General features: G+C 45.4%; 1 protein-coding gene across 2 annotated transcripts in view; it reads right to left on the bottom strand.

Annotated features, from left to right (window-relative positions):
• The window catches only part of Rich (Guanine nucleotide exchange factor subunit Rich), a 41,212-nt gene that overhangs the window by 13,281 nt on the left and 4,182 nt on the right, over window positions 1-23,749 (bottom strand). Inside the window, exons 3-18 of one of the 2 annotated variants that reach the window (XM_077644129.1) lie at window positions 23,073-23,152; window positions 22,027-22,134; window positions 20,827-20,972; window positions 19,056-19,189; window positions 18,229-18,320; window positions 16,191-16,443; window positions 14,275-14,394; window positions 13,323-13,457; window positions 13,126-13,164; window positions 12,722-12,832; window positions 12,288-12,377; window positions 10,605-10,758; window positions 9,711-9,964; window positions 9,007-9,093; window positions 7,212-7,314; window positions 6,203-6,297 (exon numbers count right to left, since the gene is read on the bottom strand). In XM_077644129.1, coding sequence (XP_077500255.1) covers window positions 6,203-6,297; window positions 7,212-7,314; window positions 9,007-9,093; window positions 9,711-9,964; window positions 10,605-10,758; window positions 12,288-12,377; window positions 12,722-12,832; window positions 13,126-13,164; window positions 13,323-13,457; window positions 14,275-14,394; window positions 16,191-16,443; window positions 18,229-18,320; window positions 19,056-19,189; window positions 20,827-20,972; window positions 22,027-22,134; window positions 23,073-23,152 — 2,001 coding nt within the window. The remainder of the gene's footprint in view (window positions 1-6,202; window positions 6,298-7,211; window positions 7,315-9,006; window positions 9,094-9,710; window positions 9,965-10,604; window positions 10,759-12,287; window positions 12,378-12,721; window positions 12,833-13,125; window positions 13,165-13,322; window positions 13,458-14,274; window positions 14,395-16,190; window positions 16,444-18,228; window positions 18,321-19,055; window positions 19,190-20,826; window positions 20,973-22,026; window positions 22,135-23,072; window positions 23,153-23,749) is intronic. The other variant, XM_077644130.1, reaches the window with a different exon arrangement.

Genomic DNA, 23,749 nt, shown 5'->3' with positions numbered 1-23,749 from the left:
AATGCCTTTCTTCCTGCTCCATCATCCCATTATGCACACATTATTTATTTTTAGCACTCAGATTTTATGTCATTACTTTTTCAATTGCGTCTCTCTTGCGAAGTACCGTATTTGCATGAATATAAGGCAGACATGAATATGTCATGAGAGAGGAGTCAAGAGTTGATGAGAAAACTACAGCTTTGTGTGAAGACAGCATATTCCATGCCCTCAGTGTCATCAAAGCGGTAACTGAGAGCAGAAAAACCACCCACACAGTGCCATCGCACCTCTACTTCATGCTGCCCTGCTTCATGCTGTGCGGTTTCCAGTCCTGTAAGTGGTCAGCCCTTTTATCCCCTGCCTACTTATCTCTGCTCGTTTATTGCCTTCCCTTTCTCAACGACCCATACCCCCATACCATACCCCTCGTTCAAGGCTAGCCTTTATTTATTTGTCAGGGGCCATGTGCGAAAAATCCTCTTCTTCCCACTCCTCCGCTTCCTCCTTTCCTTCCCTTATGGGGGGTACCCTGTCCAGCCAGAATTGTGAGACAGGTGTCATTTCCTTTCCTTAAAACCAATTTTAATTTCATTTTCACTCCCTTACAGCCCAGTTCCAGTGGACAGGCGTCCTTTCCTTAATTTGTCCAACCCACCAGGCCTCCTGTTCCATGCACTCCTTGGCAATGCTCCATGCACTCCTTGGAAACACCTCAGTCTCAGTCTTTAAGCTTAAGCATCCTCCAAATTTTTTTTTTTTACCTTGTGCGTGCTGTGCTGTGCACTTTCTCCCTACAGCCCAAAGGCTGTCGCAGAGTTGGCTTCTCCTACAAGCTGACCAGCTACCGTATTTACACGATTGTAAGTCCACCCTTTTTCTTGAAATTTAAAATTCCGAAGTTGGGGGGGGGGGGTTGACTTACAATCGAAACGAAACTTTGCACTGCCAATAAAAGCAAGAAAAAGATCTATCAGGGACGCTACTGTGAGGTTACAAGTTTTTGTTTGCTCTACGGCTCCAAGCGCAACATTCAGGTATTCCTCGGGCTTTTTGGCAAGGATTTTTCATTTCTTTAGTTTTACTGTGCACACCATTACCCGCCACGGTGGTTCAGTGGTTAGGGTGCTACTGATCACAATATACGGGTTAAAACCCGGCCGCGGAAGCAGCGTTTCTATGGAGGTGAAACACAAAGGTGCCCATGCTGTGTGATGTCAGTACAGCACGTTAAAGATCCCCAGGTGGTCAAAATTATTCTGGAGCCCTCCACTACGGCATCTTTCTTCCTTTCTTCTTTCACTCCCTGCTTTATCCCTTCCCTTGTGGCTGGGTTTCCACTGGAATTTGAGACAGATACTGCGCCATTTCCTTTCCCCAAAAACCATTTTCATTTCATTTCACTCCAGGAGTATCGATACTTAAGGAAGGGCCGCTGTTCCAATCACTGAATCTGCGCCAACGTCCGGGAGTGTCGCTAGCTGATGGAAAAGCCACTATTTCAGTTGGCTGCGTAATACGGCGGATAGATGATTATACATGTATCGGCGGCTCTTCTGGGAAATGCCGATGTTTGCTGGAAGAGCCGATGTCCCGATACTGACCACTTTTTGTTTGGTGGTGCATTTGACTCGACTGCCGGCCGTGTGCTTCGCCATGAGTTCTCTAGGTTCGAAAAGCATTCGGCGCTCATTCACTACAGCGTTCAATTGGGAGGCCATCATTTACGCCGAAGAAACCAACAACTGAGCGGCAGGCCGCAAGTTCGACGTTTCTGAACGGCTGGTGCAGGAGTGGCGGAAGCAGCGAGACAGAATTTTCGACTATAACTCCAAGCGAAGAGGTTTCCGTGGGCCGAAGTCGGGATGCTTTCTGGAGCTGGAGGTCAAGCTTGCAGCGTATGTCACCGAAATACGTGATCGGTCCCTTCCAGTGACATGCGAAATGATCATGCAACAAGACCAGGTCTTCGCTGCAGAAGCTGGGATACTCCGAACAGACTTCAAAGCCAGCAGGGCTTGGGCTTCGAAATTTATAAAGAGGGCTGGCTTCTCTCTTCGTTGGCGTACTAGTGTATGCAAGAAGCTGCCTGCTGCTTACGAGGAGTAACTTCTTGCCTTCCATAGGCCCTATCTCAAGCTCTGCGACTCGCGGCGATGCCTGCTCGGCTAAATCGGCAATGCGGACCAGACTCCCGTCTACTTCGCATGACGAGCAACACAACAGTGAGTGTGAGGGGAGCTCGCGAGGATAAGCTTCTCACGACAGGAAATGAGAAACTTCGGTTCACTGTTATGCTATCATGCCTGGCAGATGGCACAAAGCTCCGACCGTACATCGTCTTCAAAAGAAAAACTATGCCACTGGAAATGTTCCCGAAAGGTGTGATTGTGTGAGTGAATGAAAAAAGCTTTATGACGGACGACTTAGTTATTGATTGGTACCGTTGGGTGTGGCTTTTGAGGCCAGGGGCATCCCTCAAAGATCGCAATCCGAACCTCCTCGTGCTGGACTCATTTCGCGGCCACTTTATTGCGAAAGTGAAAACAAAGCTACGAAAACAATATACAGATATGCTGGTGAATCCTGGCGGTCTAAGGGCCGGGATACATGGAGCGTTTTCTGGGCGATTTTCGCCCGACGGCGCGCATTTGACGCCCGGCCTCGAAAAAAACGCTCGCTGCCGCCCATCTGGCCCCGCCAGATATTAACGCGCGGCGTCCGGCGAGACCGGAAGCGGCAGCCAGAGCAAGCCAATAGCAGCGCAGAAAGCCCGCTCTTCCGGTTTGGCCGCCTCCGCCGCCGCCAACATGGCCGCCATGGCCGACGAGCACTGCTGTGTTTATTGCACGAAAATGTTATTATCGTGAAAATAAACGCTTCACGAGACATGAAATGTCACTTTTTGGAGAACACGAGCGAATCTTGGATTGAAATGCCCACTTTTCCTCCCTGAAGCGAAGGTGCCGAAGAAAACCGCAGCCGATGGTAGCCACGGCTGAGCGGGCGTCGAAAGCTACGCGACCGCATGCATTCGAGCATGCAAAACCTTTTAGATATCTATGCACGCGTGCTGCAATCAGTACAGTGGTGTCTAAATGAACAATTTCGTTATTCTGACAGAGAAGTCAGCGTCGCCGCTCTCAAAGAGCTCCTCGCTCAATGGTATTTGCCACTTGTTGATCGCATTGCTTTCGCGCTGAGATACGCGGCGGCGGGCTGCCGCTTTTTCGCTCCATGTATCTCCGGCCGGGCGTCGCGCCGCCACGACGTTTTCTGCCACGTGAACATCGTCGGAAAAAACGTCGCATGTATCCCGGTCCTAACAGGGCAGCTGAAACCGCCAGACGTTGGCATTAGCAAGCCATTTAAGGACTTGCTCCGGCGGATGGGCGAGGACTTATGCCAACAGGGCGCGTGAAGAGAGTCTCCCTGGCGGCTGTGTGCGGGTAGGTGATTTCCGCTTGGGCGTGATGCCACGCCCAAGCATCATGGCATCACGTACCACGTGATGCCGTGATGCGGTTTTTTGGCCATGCGATTTGGGGGGGTCGACTTACATTCGAGTCGACTTACAGTTGTGTAAATACGGTAGGTGGTTGAGCCATCTCAAAGAGCGCCGTTTTATCTATCTCTTCCAATGCCCGTTTGCCTCGGACAGCTAGCATTGCAAATGCGCTGTTACCGGTCTGTTGTTCGATATGCTCTGGACTGTGCATGTGCCGTCATGTCATCATTCCATGAGGAGTAAATCGCCGTGACCAAACGCACTTTACTATAACTGTTTCTTTATTAAAGCGACACGGAGGGCAACACCATCCAATTATTGTTCTCTGCAAAAACATATTCTCTGGCTCTTTCTGGATACGTTGACGTTTTTCCAGCAGCAAAAGGCGCATTTATCCCAGAGAAAATTGGATTTAAAGATTTTCCGAAGTGTATGGCAGCCAGCGTAGCATAGCATTTGGGAACTGTGCCATATATTCCGTGTCGACGCACACATCTTACTTGGGAAATCAGCTGGTAATGGCGGCACCTGTGTTTCGTTTTTTGGTAGGGGTGTGCGAATATTCGAAATTTCGAATACGAATCGAATATGTTTGATATTCGATTCGTATTCGAGAAATTGATATTTGAAAATTCCCGAATACTCGCCAGCGATCGTATACTGCGCAGACTTTCATAAATTCAACCGTGGCAAAACCATAATACCTGGGCAAATTAGCCGATAAGTAAAAAATTACAGGAAAACAATGCAGAGGCTCTATTCCCTTCCTTCTCCGTCGTTTATCACGCGGACCGATCGCATCCCGACGCCGCTAGGCTTGACCTCGTGCGAAATTCCGCCAAATGGGCTTTCTCACATATCACACGTGCTGCGACCAAGATGCCCGACGGCCCGCTTCGAACAATCGCAACGCGAAATCGCGCTTTTTTAATCCTTCCGTAATAGGTTACATATTTAATGGCCACACCCGAAGAATGCGTCCTGTCGCCTTCATAACTCTCCGAGCGCGACCTCCGCCACCACGTTTTGAACACTACACAATGCGGGAAAGCCTACTTGCGGAATTTCGCGGGAGCCTCCTGAAGGGGCGCGTCGAGTTGTCACAATAGGGAAAGCGATCCTGTAAAAATCCCGCCTATTGCATGGTGCTTTTTACCCCGAGCACCTCTTAAGTGAGCGTAACGGCAGGCGCGACAACGATCGGAAGGCCCCTGTCGCTAGGTCAAATAAATAGCCTGGCCGCACAGTTTCAGTTTCTGAGCTTCGCTGCTGCCACTGGCAACTGCAACTCAGCCCGCGCATTCGCCAGTAGTCAAATCCCAGCTCCGCACGGCTTTCGGATGCCGACTGGTGCGTCGCAGGTGATTTATTTTTCCTTTTTTAGAAACCGCCTCGCCATTCCGAGAGGCCCATGTGTGTTCCTCCGGCCCTTGCCGCCTGCAATTTGTGTTCTTCCTGCACTCCAAAACGGACGGCTCGTCACGGGCGTACAGGTGTTAACGCGATGGAGCCGCCTCATAAGGTCTTACTACAGCTTCGCATTTTCGGCAAGTTTTTTTTTTTTTTTGGGGGGGGGGGCAATAACTTTATAAATTGAGGCCTTCGGATGATCCAGGCATTTCTTCCGGTCCCTTGAACTCTGAATGAATGAGATTTTACTAGTCATCATGTTATTCTTGGTTGCCAATCTTGTCGTTTTATGGATTTTGTTTTGCATGACCTAATTACAGTTTGGATACTGTTATGCAGTCTAATCAAGTTGTATGCATTTCTGTGCACATCATGTTTTTTTATACGGTACTAAGGCAGTCTAGTTTTGTTCATTTTAGTAGCAAAGACCATACACTATATTGAAAAAATTAAGGGCAACATTTGCTTGTTCATCATTTTCTGAAATTTTTTGTACTGAACAGATATTCGATATTCGATTCGATATTCGAAGCCATTTTTTCTTCATATTGCCACACTGCTCACATTCTGCGAGCGCCGCCATGCGGCCGAGCGGCATTACTGGGCTCGTGTGAGAGCGAAGAAGAGGACGTTCCCGTTCGAACGCGCGCTGCTGGGTTTCTGGCCTTCGGATTAAAAAAGCCCCTTTTCGTGCTGCCCTACATTTGTCGGCGACAATATTTGTATCCGATTCGTATTCGAAAATTTCAATATTCGCACACCCCTATTTTTTGGACTTTTCTAGCTTATGAAAGCTCCATTTACAGCGAAAGTGGCCTCTTTGTGATTAGAATGCAGTACCTCATCGATACAGGCCAACTTGACTCTATTTGTCCAGAGTGTCAGATGTCTTTACAATGAACAAGAAAACGTCCAGTTGTCTATGAAAGGCCAAACAGGAGTGTAGATTCATTTTTCTAAATCTATATCTATATTTTTACTATGCGTGAGTTCCCTGTAACGGGATTCTAATGTACGCTACCGTAGGGACCTTGTTTCAGACAGCTTCTAAATGACGAGGTTTCAGCAAGATTCTGCAAGAGTCGTGAACGATGCCATCCGTTAAGTGCACTGACAAGCGAGTCCTGCGCAGTGCAGGGGAGACGCAGCTTTTCCTACATTATGTTCGCTGCACGCAAATTCAATAGATGCGATAATCTGCTCAATGGGAACTCTATGCAGTATTGTGCACACTACACAAGGACTAAAGTGCAGTTTCCCAATTCGTGAAGAAGCAGCAGCCCTCCTTGAGAACTGCAGACTCACCGACTTTGATACGACACAGAGGGGAAATGGGTCACTCCCGCACAGTGCCGTGTCACTCTCTGCACCTAGCACCACAGCTTCCTCGAAGAGCACAGCTTAAAAGAAAAGAAAAAGAAAGAGAATGAAACACAACCCCTGCGAGTCGCATGTTTCCTGGTACTGCAGAGGAAGAGAGAAAAACAACAACAGATTAACAGAATTTTTACACGGCATAGCAATATTGTTGGTTACGACTGATTCTATGGCAGAGGGCTCCGAATTTATTTCAACCACCGGGGGTCCTTTAATGTGCGTTAAATGCTCAGCACAGAAAAGACTTTACATATCACTCCATAGAAGAAATGCGGCTGTTTTGGCTGAGGTCAAACCCGTTAACTTGTAGTTAAACACACACACACCAAATCGTCGAGCCAGGAAAGAAACCTTTCTGCTAGCTTTGCAGTTTCTTTCTCCCCCCCCTTCTTTTTTACAATACCAGCACCTGACTACTGAAGCAAAGGGACAAAGTCTGTTTCGTGTGCTTTCTGTCCATATCCTTTGGTGCCCAAAACAGTTACACTTACATACAAAGAAGGTCATAAAGCTGGGCTTCTCAAGCATGAGTGCAAGAAAGAAAGAAAAGAAAAGGATGGAGGACGAAAGGAGAAGAGACACAGGAAAAAGAGGAAGGAAAGACATAATGAGAGAGAGAGAAAGGAAGAAAAGAGAGAAGAAAGAAAGAAAATGAACAAACTTCCCAGCACCAACAGCAAAAGGCATGCTAATCGGTGTTTGAACAAATGCCTGCGCTGTGCAGCGGGCCCGTATTTTCCATTTCTTTAAAACATGCCCTCGTACATTTCAGCATGACTAGAGGTTATCAAGATAGTTTGAGAAGTGGTCCCACGCATGGCATTTGGACTTGAACTAAAATGCAGGCATGATGGACTATGTGCCTGTGCGAAGGCTAAACACAGCGTGGGGCACATTACAGAATCGGTGCCCATTTCCTCCTACAGTTCTGACTCACCCAGGGGATAGATGTGGACGGCGATCGGCAGCATGATGCGCTTGGCCATGAACGCATGCTTGGCACCTGCGGTGTCACCAGGCGGGAACAGTGGAAGCCAGACCTATTTCGAGCAAAGGGCGCAAGGGAATACGTACATGTAAACTTGACATACCACTCACTGATTCTGCTAACTCACACTCTGCATATGGGGGCCATGTACGTATAGATAACAGCTAAACCTTTAGGGCTGATAAATCCTTCAAAAGGACTGTGATGTGCTGTTAGACATGATTATCAAGGCAACCTACCCAGAGCTCTTTGGATGTATAAAAATGACCGACAATAATGGTAACTTCAGAAAGGTTGTTCGGCACCTATGGTGTTCGGCTGCCGATTTCGAGGCCATAGGATGGACTCCTGATAGCAGTAGTTGCATTTTGACAGAGGCAATATTTGAATTTGAAAACACCTATGCACTATGCCATATCAGTGCCCAATAAAAAACATCAAACTTAAAATTAATATCAGCCGCTCCATCAGAGCGCCTCTTGCAGCCCACACACAGTTTTGGGACATTGAACCCAAATACCACACCTCAACGTTTGGCAATTAGTAATCCTAGCTAAGGCCCCTAACTATCTACGGTGGAAATTTTTAATTCCACGAATTGAGGACAAAGAGTCCGTGAAATTCAGCAGGAAACATCGAATGATGCTTCAGAGTGCCCTTCGCTTTACATTCGTAACCAAGGTTGTATGAATATAGTGCGAATTTTTTTCCCCTCCCCTAACTTTTCAGGGTGTTAAAGTGACGTTCGCCACCAGGCTTGAGAACCGATAGGAAAAGCAAACTTTTTAACGCCCTTGGGGCAAAGCGCCTGTCGTGCAAATGCAGAGAAGGTGGCTGTGAATGTGGAAAGGAGGTGGTGCAGGTTGTTGAGCAAGAGAAGGCATTGAAAGCACTCAGCGGAGCAGGAAAAAATGAAGAAAGCGAATGAGCACAGGACTGGGCGGCTTGAAGCACGGAGTTGCGGCAGCATGGCGGCTGCTGTAGCGTGGCAGGCTGCATGCATTAAAGCATCGGAGGCTCGGCTTCACTCAATTGTGGCATGCACATTTGAAGCATTTCCTCTTAAATAAGAAAGACGTATCCACTGCTTCCATATTTCAGCATGCCATCTGTGTTTCTTGAGGGGGACACTTGGCTATTTTTGGTTTGAACAGCTTGAGATTGCATTACAATCGCAATATTCCATTCAATACTTTCCTGAAATCTCAAACTTCCCCCTCGTGTTATATTCTTGCAAATAAGGTAAATTAGAAATTTTTTTTCACCATACTGTCACTCGTACTGGTTCGTAACAACAACACCAAAAAAGAGAATGTGGCTGCAAACACACAATTCTGCACAAAATGCCTGAATCCGCGTTTTTTTTTTTTTTAGGAATCATGTGAAATTAGGAGCCTTAACCATAGCAGCAGTTTTTTTTCATGCTAAAATATCACACGAGGAAGCAACAAATTTGAATTAGAAGAGAAAGCTCACAGAGCTATCGGCCCCCTTTGTGCACAGGTGGCAATAATGGCTGGGCCGCACCCTGCCCCTATGAATGAAACAACTTCCGCATCCATATTTCCCTTATTATGGCTCAGGTCTGCCTCGGCAAAACACTGTTGTAGAAACAGCAGGTGAACTCAAGTCTTTGTGTTACAACATATTGCACAGCCGCAAGCAATGCCTTTTACTCCGCAGAATGCTCTTCTTACAGAACAGCTGCCACAAAAACTTACTGTATGGCGTACGAGAGACATACCTGCATGCCATGAACACCACAGGCAATCCACAGTGCCTGGGTAAGATGTGGCATTCGAGAGTCAGGGCAGCCTTCAGCCACCCAAACCTGGGAAGGAGCAGTGGCAAAAAAAAACACCAGCACCAGGTTAGTAAACTTCCCGAGACTATTATCAATCCTAACTTTCAATAACAAAGCTTCAACAAAACATCTGCTAGCATGCCATCAACACTACCTTCTAAACTAATATATATGGCACAACATTGCAACAGCATTTGTTGAGACTTCACTGATAGGGACCTCACAAACAAAAATTTGTGCCTCTTACTAAGCCTGTCAGAGCTGCCCTTGAATCACAGCACCGGACTCGGGGTTCCATTAAAGATGCTTTTCTCTACCTTTCTCTGGGAAAACGCTGGTGCCACTTGAAAATGCGAGAACAATTAACGGTGTCCCTGCGACATGCCCGCTAAACTTTCTCGATAAACTCTATAGTAGATCAGAGAAACTGTTCACATAACATCACATTGGTTCTCCGTTCCCATGACCGAAGTCAATGTTTGCAGCCAGCAACCCATTGCCATAGATACACACACTGTTCTGCCAACACAGGTCTATAATGATCCGACCACCTGCGCTGTATGGCCAGTCAACAAGTGGCACCAGTTGCAGGTAAGGTCTCTTGAGGCACATTACAATGTCTGCACCGAATCACTCCGGCTCACCCGCTCGACACAGAACGCAAGCACGGTGGGTGCACTCCATTGGCGCAGCGGGGGTGGGGCTCCGCGAGGCGGGGCCAGGGACGGGGCTGCAGCAGGGTCTTGCTGCAGCAGCACTAGCCGCCCAGCCACGTTGAGCAGCACAGCCAGCTTGGAAGGGCCACGCGCCCCCAGCTGCACCAGTGTGGCCGACACCACGCATAGCGGGTGCGGCACCAGGGCTGACAGGTCCAGCTCCTGGAGACGTTCCAGCCCTGCTTTTGGTCCGTCCCACAAACGTAGCAAGGGAGAAAGGCACACAAAGGGCAAATGATCACCAAAACAGAAACAAACACTACAAAGAGATCCTGGTGTGGGCTCAGTCATAGGGTGAAATAAAGACATGATTCTGCTATCAAGGAAACCCTTTGTTTTGTACTGTTGAGAGTTTTGTTTTACTTTTTTGCTTATTACAAAATCCCATGAAAGGGCAGACTCCTTAGTTTTAAATGAATTTTACATCAGCATTAGGCAGACTGGCTTTTCAAAAGCAGCGGTACAGCATCTAAAAAAGCAGTTCGAAATGAACAGCCTAAAAATTTCCTTGCATCACAGTGTGCTTCACGTATTAATAAGCATACACCACTGGGTAGGTGATGTTAAGAACAAATTTCTAGACAGCGCATTTCTTCTAAAAAAAATTTTTTTTCTGAGTGAGAGAAAAGCTCGCAACGAAAAAGAAGATCCCTAGAAAAATCCGTGCACAGTGTGGTATTTGTATTAGAACCCGGGATGCAACAGTGGTGGACTGCTTCTCATGTTGACAAGGATGGGAATGCCTAAGACACGCACTAACATGCGGCGCACAACCCTTGACAACGTAGCACTTGGAATGCTAAGCCCACTGTTTTTGCTCACCATTGTGACTGATGCGGTGGAGCACCAGGCGACTGTTGGAGGCAAAAACAAGCAGCCGATCTTCCGAGAGTGCAAGCTGCAACACCTGAGCATCCATGCGCAGAACCCGCACAAACAGGTCGTCGAGTTTGGATGATCGTGGATACAACCGCACCTGAGGACCAGGAGTGCACACTCGTGACAGCAGCCACTGCCATGATGACAGAGTCTGTGGTCTGTCAGACTGCCATTCCGTTGAACGGCAGTCAACAGCAGTTACGCAGCACATGCTGCAAAACTCAGTTCAACCTGTGGATCATGTGATTACGTCATGTGCAGGCAATTCATTAATGAAAAAAAAAAAAAAATCCTGCACTTCGGTATATTTTTTTCAACCACTCCATCCATACTTTGCTACACTGGATTGCAATTCCTGCACAAGTTTTGTGCCTTGCGTATGCTGCAGCAGAGCAACACAAAGAGCCAATGCAATCCAGCAGAGGCATGTTCGGCTTCACCACTTGGCTGCAGTTTTTCTGATGGCAATTCGCATGCTCGCATATTCACCGTCTTAAATTAGCAAAAGTTGTCAACTAAGACACATACTAGCCAATACAGCCACCATTTATGCAATATGAGAACACATGGCAATGGGAAATGCGCAGACTCGGCCAATGCAGAGGGTCGATCGTCCATCACCATCACCATTTCAGTTCACCTATGTCGCCATCTTAACAGTTTGTTCCCCCCCCCCCCCCAAACTCAAAACACTAGACAGTTTTCGTGTTGCACCCCCTCTCCTAAAATACCCTAACATCACGGCCTTTAGAAGTTAAATAAATAAACAAATAAGTAAATAGAAAGTGATGAAAAAAACAGCATGTGATGCAGTGCTGTCTGTAGTGAAAGATACTACGAAATTCATGCTAACCTATTCACAGCAAGGTTCAGAATGGTTTCCCACATTTTGCTTTTTCATGTAAACGGTCATCTGAGGGCAAATATATTTCTATACGCTGCTGTGCACACAACATACTGCCCTTTTCTTCCTGCCTATAATCCCTGTACTGATACTTGAAACAACTTGCTTGCCAAGTCTTTATGACACTTACTGCACATCAAACTTGACTAAACACGCAGACATGATGACTTGTCATACACTGCTAAGACTATGATAGCAGTTATCATCAATGGCTAGAAGATAATCATAACCTTCAAAAGAGTTAACTGTTGGGTTAGTTGGTATTTTGACATCACATATCTTATTTAGCACAAAGGACAGGACAACAAAAAAGACGAACATCGGACTGTGTTCACCGTCTCCTTTTCTGTTGTCTTTTCCTTAACGCTAAATAAGATGAATTATAACCCAACCACAAGTGAATACAAAGCATATGTCAAAAGCATATCTCAGTGCTTTCAGTATATGCAACTCTGTTACAGCAGTTAGTCGAAGACAGGTATGCTGCATGCCCATCAATAATTCGAGTGGAGAACGTGCCTCAATAATAGGCAAAATTTTAAAGTCTGACAATGAACTTAATTTCTCGCAACATTCCCTGGAAGTGAAACGTGGGCATGGAATTCAGAATATACAATGTAAACTGGTAGTCATCCCCTGAAAATGTTGGGAACATAATAGAGAGCAGCATGTCTGAGGCAAAAATGACAGGCATGTTGTGCGTAGAGCGGAATGCAATGCACCTCATCAGAGCCGTCACGAAGGTTGATGCAACCAAGCACGATGAGTGACTCCCACCACAGAAGACCACCGGTCACCACAAAGTCTTGCTCCTAGGTGATAAATGAAACACAACTGCATATTACGATGGGTTAATTATATTACAATGGCTGTTCAATAAAACATCAAACTGATTAGCCAGCATGACAGTAAATGCCTGTAGCCTGTAGCAATTACAAAGAGCTCCTGTAAGAAATTTGCCATCAACATGAATCGAACATCAAATGTTTTACGCGCTTGCTGTAATATCTGAAAAACATTCACATGAGCCTTGTAAATGGTGCTTAATATGACTGAGAAAAATAACGACAACACTCCTGCTTTAACAGCAGCTGCTTTATACAGCAGCACTGTAAAAAACTGCTCACTGGACATGAGCTAAAATGACTCCACTTGCCTGGGTTTCATTGCCGAAGAACTTCCACTTGTTATGTGCCAGTGAGCAGTGGGCAAAGCCCCCACGGCCAGCTACTGCGACGTGGTGGCAACCAGCATCTATCGCGGAGTACTGCAAATAAATTAAGATTAAAAATTATGTGGTAAGGCAATACGTCTCAAGCCCACAAATACAATTGCAAATTGCGGGTTTAATGTCTCGAAGCAGCACATGTGCTATGAGAGACACCCTGGCAGAGAGCTCCATACTAATTTAGACCATCTGGCATACCTCCAATGAAAATGTGGTTGAAGCGGATGGGATTTGAAACCGCGACCTTGGAATCAGCAGTCGAACACGAAAGCCGCTGAGCCAAAAATACATGTTTTTAGTCAGTGCTGCAACTTGTAAAAGCAGTTGCTCACCCGAATCGGCCAGTTGGCTGCCAGGTATGTGTGTGGAACCTGTGCGCAGAAAAAAAAAAGTGCGGAACGACTAAGAAATGGTGTTCTACAGCATTGGAATGAAAAAATGTTTCCACGATAAAAATTTGCCATAACCTACACCAGGGCACATCTAAAGACCAAGAACAACATGAGGAGATGCAACATAAGCACTTTACCAGCTCAACCGTCCAGTGCTTGTTTCCCCGGCAACCGTCCTGAGGCCAGGGCGTGTCCCGGTCTGCCAGGTCAGACTCTGAACTGACCAGCACCCTGTCAGCACCTTGCAGCAGGACTTGCCGAACACCACCACACTGCAACCCGGGGTATCAAAGTGTCAGTGCTCCATTTCAAAAAAGTTAACATAAGTTGGCCTAACAAGCTCCTGTGAATCAATTAATGACGTTAAGTAAATGGTTTATTCATACAATAAAAAGTGACTCCTTACCCCATTCGGGAAGTAGAAGCAAACATGTAGCAGTGCTTTTCAACTGCACTGCCATCCCTGCACATATCCGAGAATTCCTCACCTAAGCAGAGTCATTGCTCTCACTACTTTTGTCTTCGTCATCACTAACTCTTGTCACCACATAATCATGCCCTTCTTGCCCTGCAGCTCCTTAAGATTAACGAGTTGCGACACAATGTAGACCAATCCTCTCATTAGATACTTCCTTCCATGACTATGCTTGAGGTCAGCCCCTGATGTGTCTATGTGCTCACTATTCAAGAAACAAGTGCGGCAGTGGAAGCTGAAGACAGGGACACGAGGAAGAAGACAGCATATGAGGAAACTTCTAAACAAAGCCAAATAAAAAAATAGTAAGTAAGTGCACAACCTGTTTCCTTGTCTGCGTCCTTGTCCATGAAAGATTTCATACATTTGCATACATAACATGCAAAAGTCATAGGTGCAGAGAATTTGAGAAGCACGGTAAGTGTTTGACAGTAATCTGTCTGCAAGGAATAAGAAGCCTGACAAGAAACACCCAGTTGCTAGTTAAAAATAATGGTGAAATGTACAAATCTTCTTTCCATCGTCTGAGCACCACCCTACACTTTTCAAAAACTTAAGATATAGGGACAGAGCAGCACCAAGCAAGCGAAGAACTTTCTGACGCTTCTACTCACGGGTCCCGGGTTGACGGTGGAAGCACTCTTGACGAAGTTCATGAGCATGACGTCTCGCTGCTCGGGACGGTCACTTGGGGATGACACCATCCAAAGCTGGTATCCCTCGCTGCCCCACTCCTGTGGCAGATAGTGCACATCGTGCCGCAAATAATGCACACTGTTTGTGCCTTCGTTGTGCATATTGCAGGTTTTGTTACCACCACAAGGACAAGGTAAAGGAATCTATGGTTTAAAAAGCAGCGATGAAACTGATAGACTTTTACACGGCTAAGGCTACACCTCAGCCACGAAGCACATGATAGAGATGGGCTCCAGATAAATGCTGCAAACATTTTAATGACTACTGAACATCATAAAGAGATACTGAAAACAACTCCCACCAAATACTGTTTTCACTAAAAATCGATTCTTGGGCTTTTCCTGGCCCCGTTGCCATTTGTCCTGCAGCAAGACACATTTATTGGTGTGAAATTTAGAATTATAAACCGCTCAGTCAGTCAACTCAAACTAGCGATGTCCTAGCTAAAAGGATGGATTGCCATCGCTTTGAAGTGAATGGTGGTGTAGCGTAGCCTTCAAGATCTATGCCCAAAAATCAGCGTCGACGCGCGCATTTAACGCGCAAAATCGGTCGGCAATGGCAACACCTGCATTTTGATTTTTGGTCTTTCCTAGCTTATTAAAGCTCCGTTTTCAAAGAGAGTGGTCTCTCTGTGAATAAAATGTGATACCGTACCGATACATAACAACTCCTATTTGTTGTCAATGTCCCTTTTTCATTTCACCTTCACCTAATGTGGCTTCTAAGACCAGGCATCAAACCTTCAATCTAATGCTTGCGGATGGCACAGCCAGTGATCCACTGTCTTAAGTAACAAAGTAGCGAAGTTTTCGCACAATCAAGTATCCTTTTAACTTGTTTTTAAACAGTAACAATATGTAGTGCTTACATTGCCAACATTTCGATCTAATGAAGGTTAAGCCCTTCATTGTTTTTTGTTCCTTGCAAAGACCAAAAAAGGGGAGAGTGAGACAATTTTTACTAGTCTATAGTACTAGTAAAGTACTGCCTAAACATAGTGACCACATGGACTAATGGTTCACAGCATTTCAGTAAAGCCTAAAAATTATAAGACAGACTGAACACGAATGAACACTGTAGTGCGAGATGACAAACTCAACTAGAAACAAAAATCCCCTAAGAGGTCTGAATCCAGCTAACAGAAATGCATTACCATTAATCAAAAGAATCACCACACTGCTTTTTAGCATCACAGTGAGAAACAATATACATCTGTACTGTTTCCATGTAAAGCTGTGCTGTCTAGCGACTGCTAGTGAAAGGGGGCTGCGGTTTTGCAGAAGCTGTGTCTAGCAGCTTTTTAGAGCACAGCTCTTAGTAGGCGCCTGTTCCTGGTTTGAGCGGCACCAGCCTTGTAACCGCCAGAATGAACGAGCAAAAGGAGAGGATGAAAGTAAAGGGGGGTGACAGTGAAGGGAGCGCAAGGAGGAAAACGGAGGATGAGGGTATGGCAGGAACATGAGAAGGAAAGCGGAGGAGGAGGGTAGGCGGCCATCCCTCCTGCCAAGCACTGCTCTGCGCTGCATCTTCCATGAGCGGATTGTCTACGATTCCAATACCTCAATAGCTGTGCTCGAATTTTTCCTACAGTTTCTTCTCTGTCTGTTTATTTCTTTTAACCTGAAGGCAGATGCAAAGAAATTTAAAATTAGCAGTACCTGACAGCTCTCCTGCATGTCCTCAGTTGGCATCACAATCTGTAAGCCCTAAAATTCCAATTTGGTTAACCTGAAATTTTCTAAAATACAATCCTGGCGGAATGTTCTGCAGATGGTGTGGCTATTTTTAAAACTATACTACACCGCCAGGGGAGAATGGTTGCCAAGCTAACCAGAGCATGTATACAGGCAGGCGGCCCGCCATCCCAGTTGAGGGAGCAGGCCAGGAGGGAGCCGAACACGCTCCACAGGGAGAAGCCGCCCCGGGCCCAAGCCAAGACCAAGGCACATCCATCTGGAGTCCATTGCAGTTGCGACACGGCACCGGCACCCGCCTCGGGGAAGTCCTTGGGTGACAGGCACAGCCGATGCGAGGCCACAAACTGGCCACTGGCTTCATCCAGGTAGAAAACGGCCCCCTGGCCACTGGATGCAATGCGTTAATCTTTTTAGATGCCAAAATACTTCCCTGGCCACTGGATGCAATGCGTTAATCTTTTTAGATGCCAAAATACTTTCAAAGTGCTATATATACATTCATATGGGGTACATCTAGCAAGAAATGCATTCTTGCTCTGTCATGTGATGTCGCCACCCTTGGCAGAGCAGTGGGAATTATGTTGGCCCAGTTAACAGCGACCACCGCTGGCTATCTTATCTGGAAGTAGTGCACATACTAGACAATTTTAGAATAGCAGGCTTTGCGTGATTGCGTGCTTAGCAGAATAACAGGTCCAGAGTGCGCATGTGACGAATGGTAACGAAAAAATATCATTAGCATATGCACACAATTTTCAGAAGTTGGTGTTGTGGTTTTGTGCACTTAGTGCGAAAATGTGGCGGCATCCTTCCAAGCAAGAGTCATCTGCTTCAGCTGAATAAGCAGTTCTAGCGGTTCCAAGTCGGCAAGTTTACTACTGGTGTTGTTGCCTTTTACTATAACTAGCCTTGCTTGGACAACAATGTGTAAGCCATAATTCACTCCAGTTTTTTTTAGACACATTCCCGATTGTGGTGTGCTGAGGACTATCGGGGCCTCCAGCTGCACTGCAACCGTCTGCGACTGCTTGGAATGTCACAGAAATATGTTTCGAGCTTTGTCACAGTGTTTTGTATATTTCAACAATATTACATGGCAATTTAGTATATTAAATTTACAGAAGCATTTCAAGCATAACATGTCGTGTGCTGGAAAGCATTCTTGCTTGATTGGTTTGTACTTCGCATTTTCTTAACTAGATGGCACCATGGTTCTAGCATTTCTTGATTCACTTAATTTTAATCGCAGAGGCATTGCTCAAGCATTTTTCTGGCGGAAATAAATGCTACTATATAAATCGGCTGTAAAACCTACCATTTTGGCAGATTAGCAATAGTGGCGAATACTTTAAAAGAGCATTTCGCCTCCTTCTAAAGTAGATTATGTTTAACGTTTTTCGAAACGCTACACTAAAACTCTCTGTGGGGATATGTTGCCTGCGGCACACTCACATAATTTCCCTTAGGTTCACTATAACACAAAGGCTACAGTACCAAAACTCTCTACTGTCGCCATCACCACTAGGTACTCACTGAAGTTGCTGTTAGTGTACTTCAATATGATCCCTGATAAAGGAAAAAATTAGTTTTTAATAAATTATATACATAGCTGCACATGCAATTCAGCCAACTATTCATAATTCAGCATAGGTAATTTTGAGACAACTGAAAAGCAAACAGCGATTGGTTTTCCTCAAGGACTATCTCCATCTGGGTTTTGCTATTATATTTCTCCGCCGTCCTGCCAGCATCTACACAAATGATTATTACTGCTTAAATGGCACCAAGAAACATTAAAGCAGCTAATTTTAAATGGTGTTTCGCAGAAAATGTCACATCAGATTGCAGATTTGCAAACCACAGCTGGAATGCAATTGGGGAAACAAAGGAGCACTAGAGGTTTTTCCACTGAGCGGGCAGGAATCAAAATGACTCTTTTTTCGATGACTACATCTAGGTTACACATGCCAACTCAATCATACTTCTGTTCTTGCGCATGGCAGTTTCACAAACACAGCTTCAAAGAAGACCATGCAAAAGCATTTATCCAACTCAGATTTTTGTCCTTCTAAGTGATATAACTCAAGTGTTTAACACTGACTGAGATGCAAAAACAAAAATAACTTCAGCATGCCCAAACCACGAGAGAGGTAAGTAGCAATGCAGACTCACTTTGCAAGCCCGATGGAAACTAGCCGGTAGCGGTGGTTGACAGCAGTCACTGTGGCTTCCGTGACATCAGGAATCCACACAGCATGTGCATCCTTCATGAAAAAAAAAAAAAAAGAATTGCAGTCTCAGTAGCCAGCATAACAGAAATTGCCAGCAGTCCAGCACGCTCTTAAAATTTATCACCTTAGTAGATGGACTTCCTGAGTAAAAGAAGAGCTACCACATCCCCTAACAAGAGCAAGATGTACCACAAAAATTAAAAGTTATTCTCCCTGCTAATACCTCCACATGCCGGTGGAACGATCAGCTTATTTTCGCTCACTAGAAGGCCTGTGCCTTTAGCACAGCAAGATATGTGTCCGAATGAGCACCTTGCTCAATTGCGACACTGGTCGCACCAGCCTAAAGACATGTTCGCTAATGTCGCAGTTACATTTTTATAACCACTTTGCCAGGTCCAGTTTATTCTAAGGGTAGTAGCTCAAGAGAAAGGGTAAATTACTAAATCAGGAAATCATTAATCCAGAGAATGAACTGCGCATATGGTCAGCCAGGAGATCTTAAAAGGGCACCCTTTTCGTGCTTTAGAGCAGATGATGGGAGTGAAAAGGTCAAGGACTGCCCCATCGTTAAAGCAGTACAGTGGAGCACTAACAGTGAGAATAACGGGAAAACTGCAAGTGTGCAGAATGCAGAAATGACCAAGCCCCCAAGTTAGGAACAAACAAACGGAAATGACATGGGTTGCACAATTTTCCACAGCTGGGTTTAAAACAATGGCCCACTACCGTTTTCCTGCGGGTAAATGCTGGCGCAGCGAAAGTCACCTTGGACTCAAACTCTGGACTGGAACTGAGTACGACCGCAGCACGTCCGTTTCGGAAGACAATCGCCAAGCCGCCCAGCAATGGCAGGTACTGGACGTCTCGAACTTCCAGGGAGCCTCTGTGAGGGCTTGGCCCTGGATACAAATGCGGTAAGAAGAAAGAGGAAAAAAATAATACGAATTATTTGAGAAGCAGATGTTCTTGGCTTGTTGGTTCTAACTCAAGGGAAAAAAGCCGTTTAGCTTGTCCTTCTACCAAATCTGTAGCTATGGTTAGCATTCCTGTTTCTGCTCAAAAATCGTTTGGCTTACTCAAAATGTGCGCTGCAATGTATGACCAATGGTAACTGTAGGGAACCCATCGCATGGTGTTATCACAAGCACGTGCTGTAAGTATTACCCAAATAAACACAGTATGGAAGATCTGCCACCAACTTTAAAATAAACAAAAAGTGCCCATGCACGGTTTTTGTCCCACACAGAATTTTCCCGAATTAAAGCTAGGGATTCCTGAACACAAGTCCCTTACGCATAGCTACTTCATAGAGTGCTCTGGTGAGCCCTGTTAAATTCCGTGCTGAAAGAAAAGATAGTGCTGGTGACTAGGATGAAAGGATGGAGATGCTGCATTTTGAAATCTTGCACTGGGTCTCACACAGATAATTATGAAAAGGCTAAGTTCTCTTTCTGTGAACAACCATAAAGTTGAGTATCTAAACAAAATGTCAATGTTAATGCAACTAGCTCATGCCACTTTTTTCTTGTCACATTCATATTTGGATGGCTCAACCATCTTACATATGCACAAGGCCCTGGTACATATATAAAAGACTAAAAATAAATCTTTGGCACCTAAAAATTTATTATCATAAGCACTGCCCTTTCTACACGATCATGATGATAATGCAGAGGATGTTATGTCCATTGTAAATGTAGACAGAAACTGACATGACGAGGTCAGCACTTTTGTGAGGTTTCATTCCAGTCAGCCATGTGAGTGCGCAGCAGTCATTGGCCCCATACAAGTAGAGCAACATAAAGCCATGCTAAAGGCCATGCAACGGCCAAGCAGTTTTGAACTAAACCGTATACAGTGCAAAGCTGGTATCGGACAATTCAAGCGTTCGGAAGATCAAAGGCTGCAATAAAAAAGAGAACTTAACTCAACATATAGACATAGTATTGTTATTGCTTTCACTGTAGCAAAAAGGGATCCAGTAAAAAAAAATTAACAACAAAACAATAGGCTTACTTTACTGCATCCCATATTTCATCATGCCAGTGTTCATGCTCCAATGCGACACGTACCACCAGACACTACCTTTGCAGAATAGAACAGTAAATCTCAAATTGATTACCCTGAGCTCCTTCTTTTGCAATATATAATAGGAATATGTAAGATATACTTAACAGTGAAAAAATATAGAAGCATGAACACAATATTTTTTTTTCCCATGCCTACAAAGGACACAGAAACTGCCCTGCATGACAGCCTTGAATAGCACTTCACCTTGAAACCTGATGGCGATCCAGACAGAAAAATACCCTGTGACAAGAATAGCAACATTGACTAGCCACAATAAAAAAATTCTCACTGGGTGCAAAGCGCGCTCTTTTGTGGAAGGGTCACGAGTGACCAAAAAACGAAGCCCTAACTGCTCAGCAAGGCAGATTCAAAAATTCTTCTCTTCACTACCTCACAATAGTTCTTGTCACAATGTGACGAGCAATGCGGTGCAACACAACACCAACCAACACAAAAGAATCCTCACTGGGTGCGGAGGGTGCTCCGCTGTGGAATGGCACATCACGAAGGTCCAACGTCAGCTCCTGGTGCAAGGCAGCGTCCCAGCCGACCCGCAGCATCAGACCACTGCCACAGCACAGCAGCAGCTCTTCGGCACCGAAATTGAGTACACTGCAGCAAGCAAAGTTGTCATGCCACCGCACAGATGATGTGGAAGCCAAGCGTAGAACAACATGATATAACGACAAGGTCCATGTCAGCTATAGCTTCACTGCTTAGCAGGACAGTGCATGGGGAGTGTGTAAACGCACACAATTGTCAGCAAAAAAGGAACAGTTTGCAGGCAGCACTGCCATGCATTCCTGTATTCTTGCTAACATACTGGTGCTCTGCAGCTTAAGGTGAGATGCGGATTTCTGCAAAACTTTTTATTTCTAGATGCGTTTACATGAAGTTTTTCCTGCATATTAGAAATAATTTTATGATCGCTCTTATAAAATTTCTCTCTTATGTGGGGGGGGGGTAGAGGATGCGAGAAATCAGATTGAAGAGACAGGAAATTTCTCAAGAAACGAGTATGGCATGCTTCACTGCATTTGTGCCAGCTACAAGCTATGAAAATCTTGTGCCCTTTGACCTAATGTGCCCGGGCAGGCAAGACAAAAAACACCACCTCTGTTTTGTCGCATCTTCTTCTACACCCTGTTGGCACGCTGTTTCCTAGGTTGCCATCATTTGATGTGTTCGTGGGCACAGAAACGAGAAAGGGATACAGTAGACAAGGGAAAGCATTGCATGATGCTCCATCCTTCCAGGAAAGAGGAAAGGGTCTGCACCAAACCTATGGAAATGCCAAAGGAGCTGGTGCTTCCAGCATCGCTCACAAACATAGCAGTGTAGGAAATGAGGAAAAAATGCTTCATGAGGGAAAGTAGGTTCCGATGCTGGCGGCCGGAACGCTAGCCCCAGAGGCCACAATCTGAGAGCTAGCTCTCTACACAACCTTACTGCAGTGAAAGGGTCACACAGGCCTCCACAAAGCAGAGGAGCAAGACAACAATAATGACGAAGAATAAAATTGATAATAACAACAACGATGTAGCAACTTCACAGAGAAACTAGACTCCGTACCCTCTTCAAAAATAATATCTTTCATAGAAATAAGAAAAAAAAGCTTGAGAAATTTCAGCCCAACTACAAAGTGCAGTTTTCGCCACACACTGACCTGGCCACATCAGCCGAAGTGGACAGATGAGACGTGGGTGTCAGCTTGATAGGCAGCACACGATCCTTAACAAACAGCTCCGCACTCTCCCTTTTGAGGTTGGCTTGGCTGCAATAGCGTCGATCATCAATACAGTACAAACAGAACCTCCCTCCACAAAGCTATGTGAAATCTCGCAGCTGCAAAGACTCTTTAAAACTATCAAATTCATGCCGTAGAACTGTTTGGTCACAACACTACACATTCCATCTCACTAAAACTGCGTAGCACTATAAAAAGTGGAGCTGGTTTCAGCCAATAAGGACAGCAGCTCTACAGACTAGCACTGTGTTGCTACGCAGCATCTATATTTATGCCCACACCTATTGTTTTCAAGAATAAAATCGGATGCTAGGATACTGCAGATAATATCGAAGCTTTTTGACATGTCTTTCAAGCCAAATGCAGCGCCTAAGCACTACCAAGACTCGATGCCACTTCCTAATGTCAGCGACCTCTCCAGCATGTCTCATAGCCGACACAACACTGCACTACTAGTGAGAAAGAGTATATGCACTGAATGGGGCGTTAGGTCCTTTAAAGTGATAAGTTTGGCAGACTTGACCACATACAAATTTTTATGGCTCTCTTTTCCCTTTCCCTTGTAAATGCCAAACCCAGGACCCTTAAGAGATAAAGATGATGATGATGGTAAGGGGGCAGAAAGCATTGATCAATTATATTCAAAACAACATGCATACAAAGCATACAATAACAATAAAAACTACCAAAGGTAGTCCCTAACACAGGCCAAAATATTTGCTCCAGAAGCATTTTTAACAAATTGGAGAACCTCCTCCCACGTTCAATCTCATGCACTTAGCAGAACTTCATTCCTTGCATCAAAATTCCCTTTTAAGACACTTGTCTCATCAAAAAAGTGAGAAATGGATTACTTTCACTGTCCTTTTTGACAGTATTACTACACAGGTCATTTTTTGTTAAGAATAATAGCCAGCTCATGTTGAAAAAAAAAAAAAAAGTTCAAAGCATTGCTCCCAACTTACTTGCTGTCAACCTGCTCAAACAGTGGCGGTCGAGACTCTTCGGTAATGACTCTGTACATGAGCAGGTGGCCCTTTGATGTCTGCAAGCAAAAATATAATGATCGAGTCTTCACTTCGTTCGATTCACACATCACTTACTGCAGCACTTCCAGCCCGAGCTGGAAACGTGCTGCAAAGGCATCCTCAATCCTATAGTGCCAGTGCTTAAAGTCTGGCTCCATCAAAGGAGGGTCTCTAGTGATTCGAGCACAGGTGGAGAGGGAAATAAAGAGATGATGATGATGACGAATTTTTATGGCGCAAGGGCATCTATGGCCAAAAAGCGCCATGGCACACGGTATTTTCTTCTACTCAAGGAGGGGTCAAGGACCCATTTCCGAGGCATTTCACCCTAAAGAAGCCGAGCACCAGACCAGGGGAAAGCCTGTACACATTGTATCACCGGTGGGTACCCGCGGCACTGGGGATCGAACCCCGCACCTCCCACATGTGAGGCAGATGCTCAACCACTTGGCCACTACTGTGGTGTTGGGTAATAAAGAGAATGCGAGAGTAAGCAGCTGGTGGTCTGTATTACACATCGTTTTATACAGAGGGGGGAAATCATTTTTAAGGGTCCTTGTTTGCTCAATTTATGAAACAGACTTGGAACAAGCGATCCCCACACTCTGCCAGTG

Source organism: Amblyomma americanum, chromosome 11, assembly GCF_052857255.1.
Source record: "Amblyomma americanum isolate KBUSLIRL-KWMA chromosome 11, ASM5285725v1, whole genome shotgun sequence".
Lineage (NCBI taxonomy): Eukaryota > Metazoa > Arthropoda > Arachnida > Ixodida > Ixodidae > Amblyomma > Amblyomma americanum.
The sequence above is the reverse complement of the archived record's forward strand: the minus strand, read 5'-3'. Positions and strand labels throughout refer to the sequence as shown.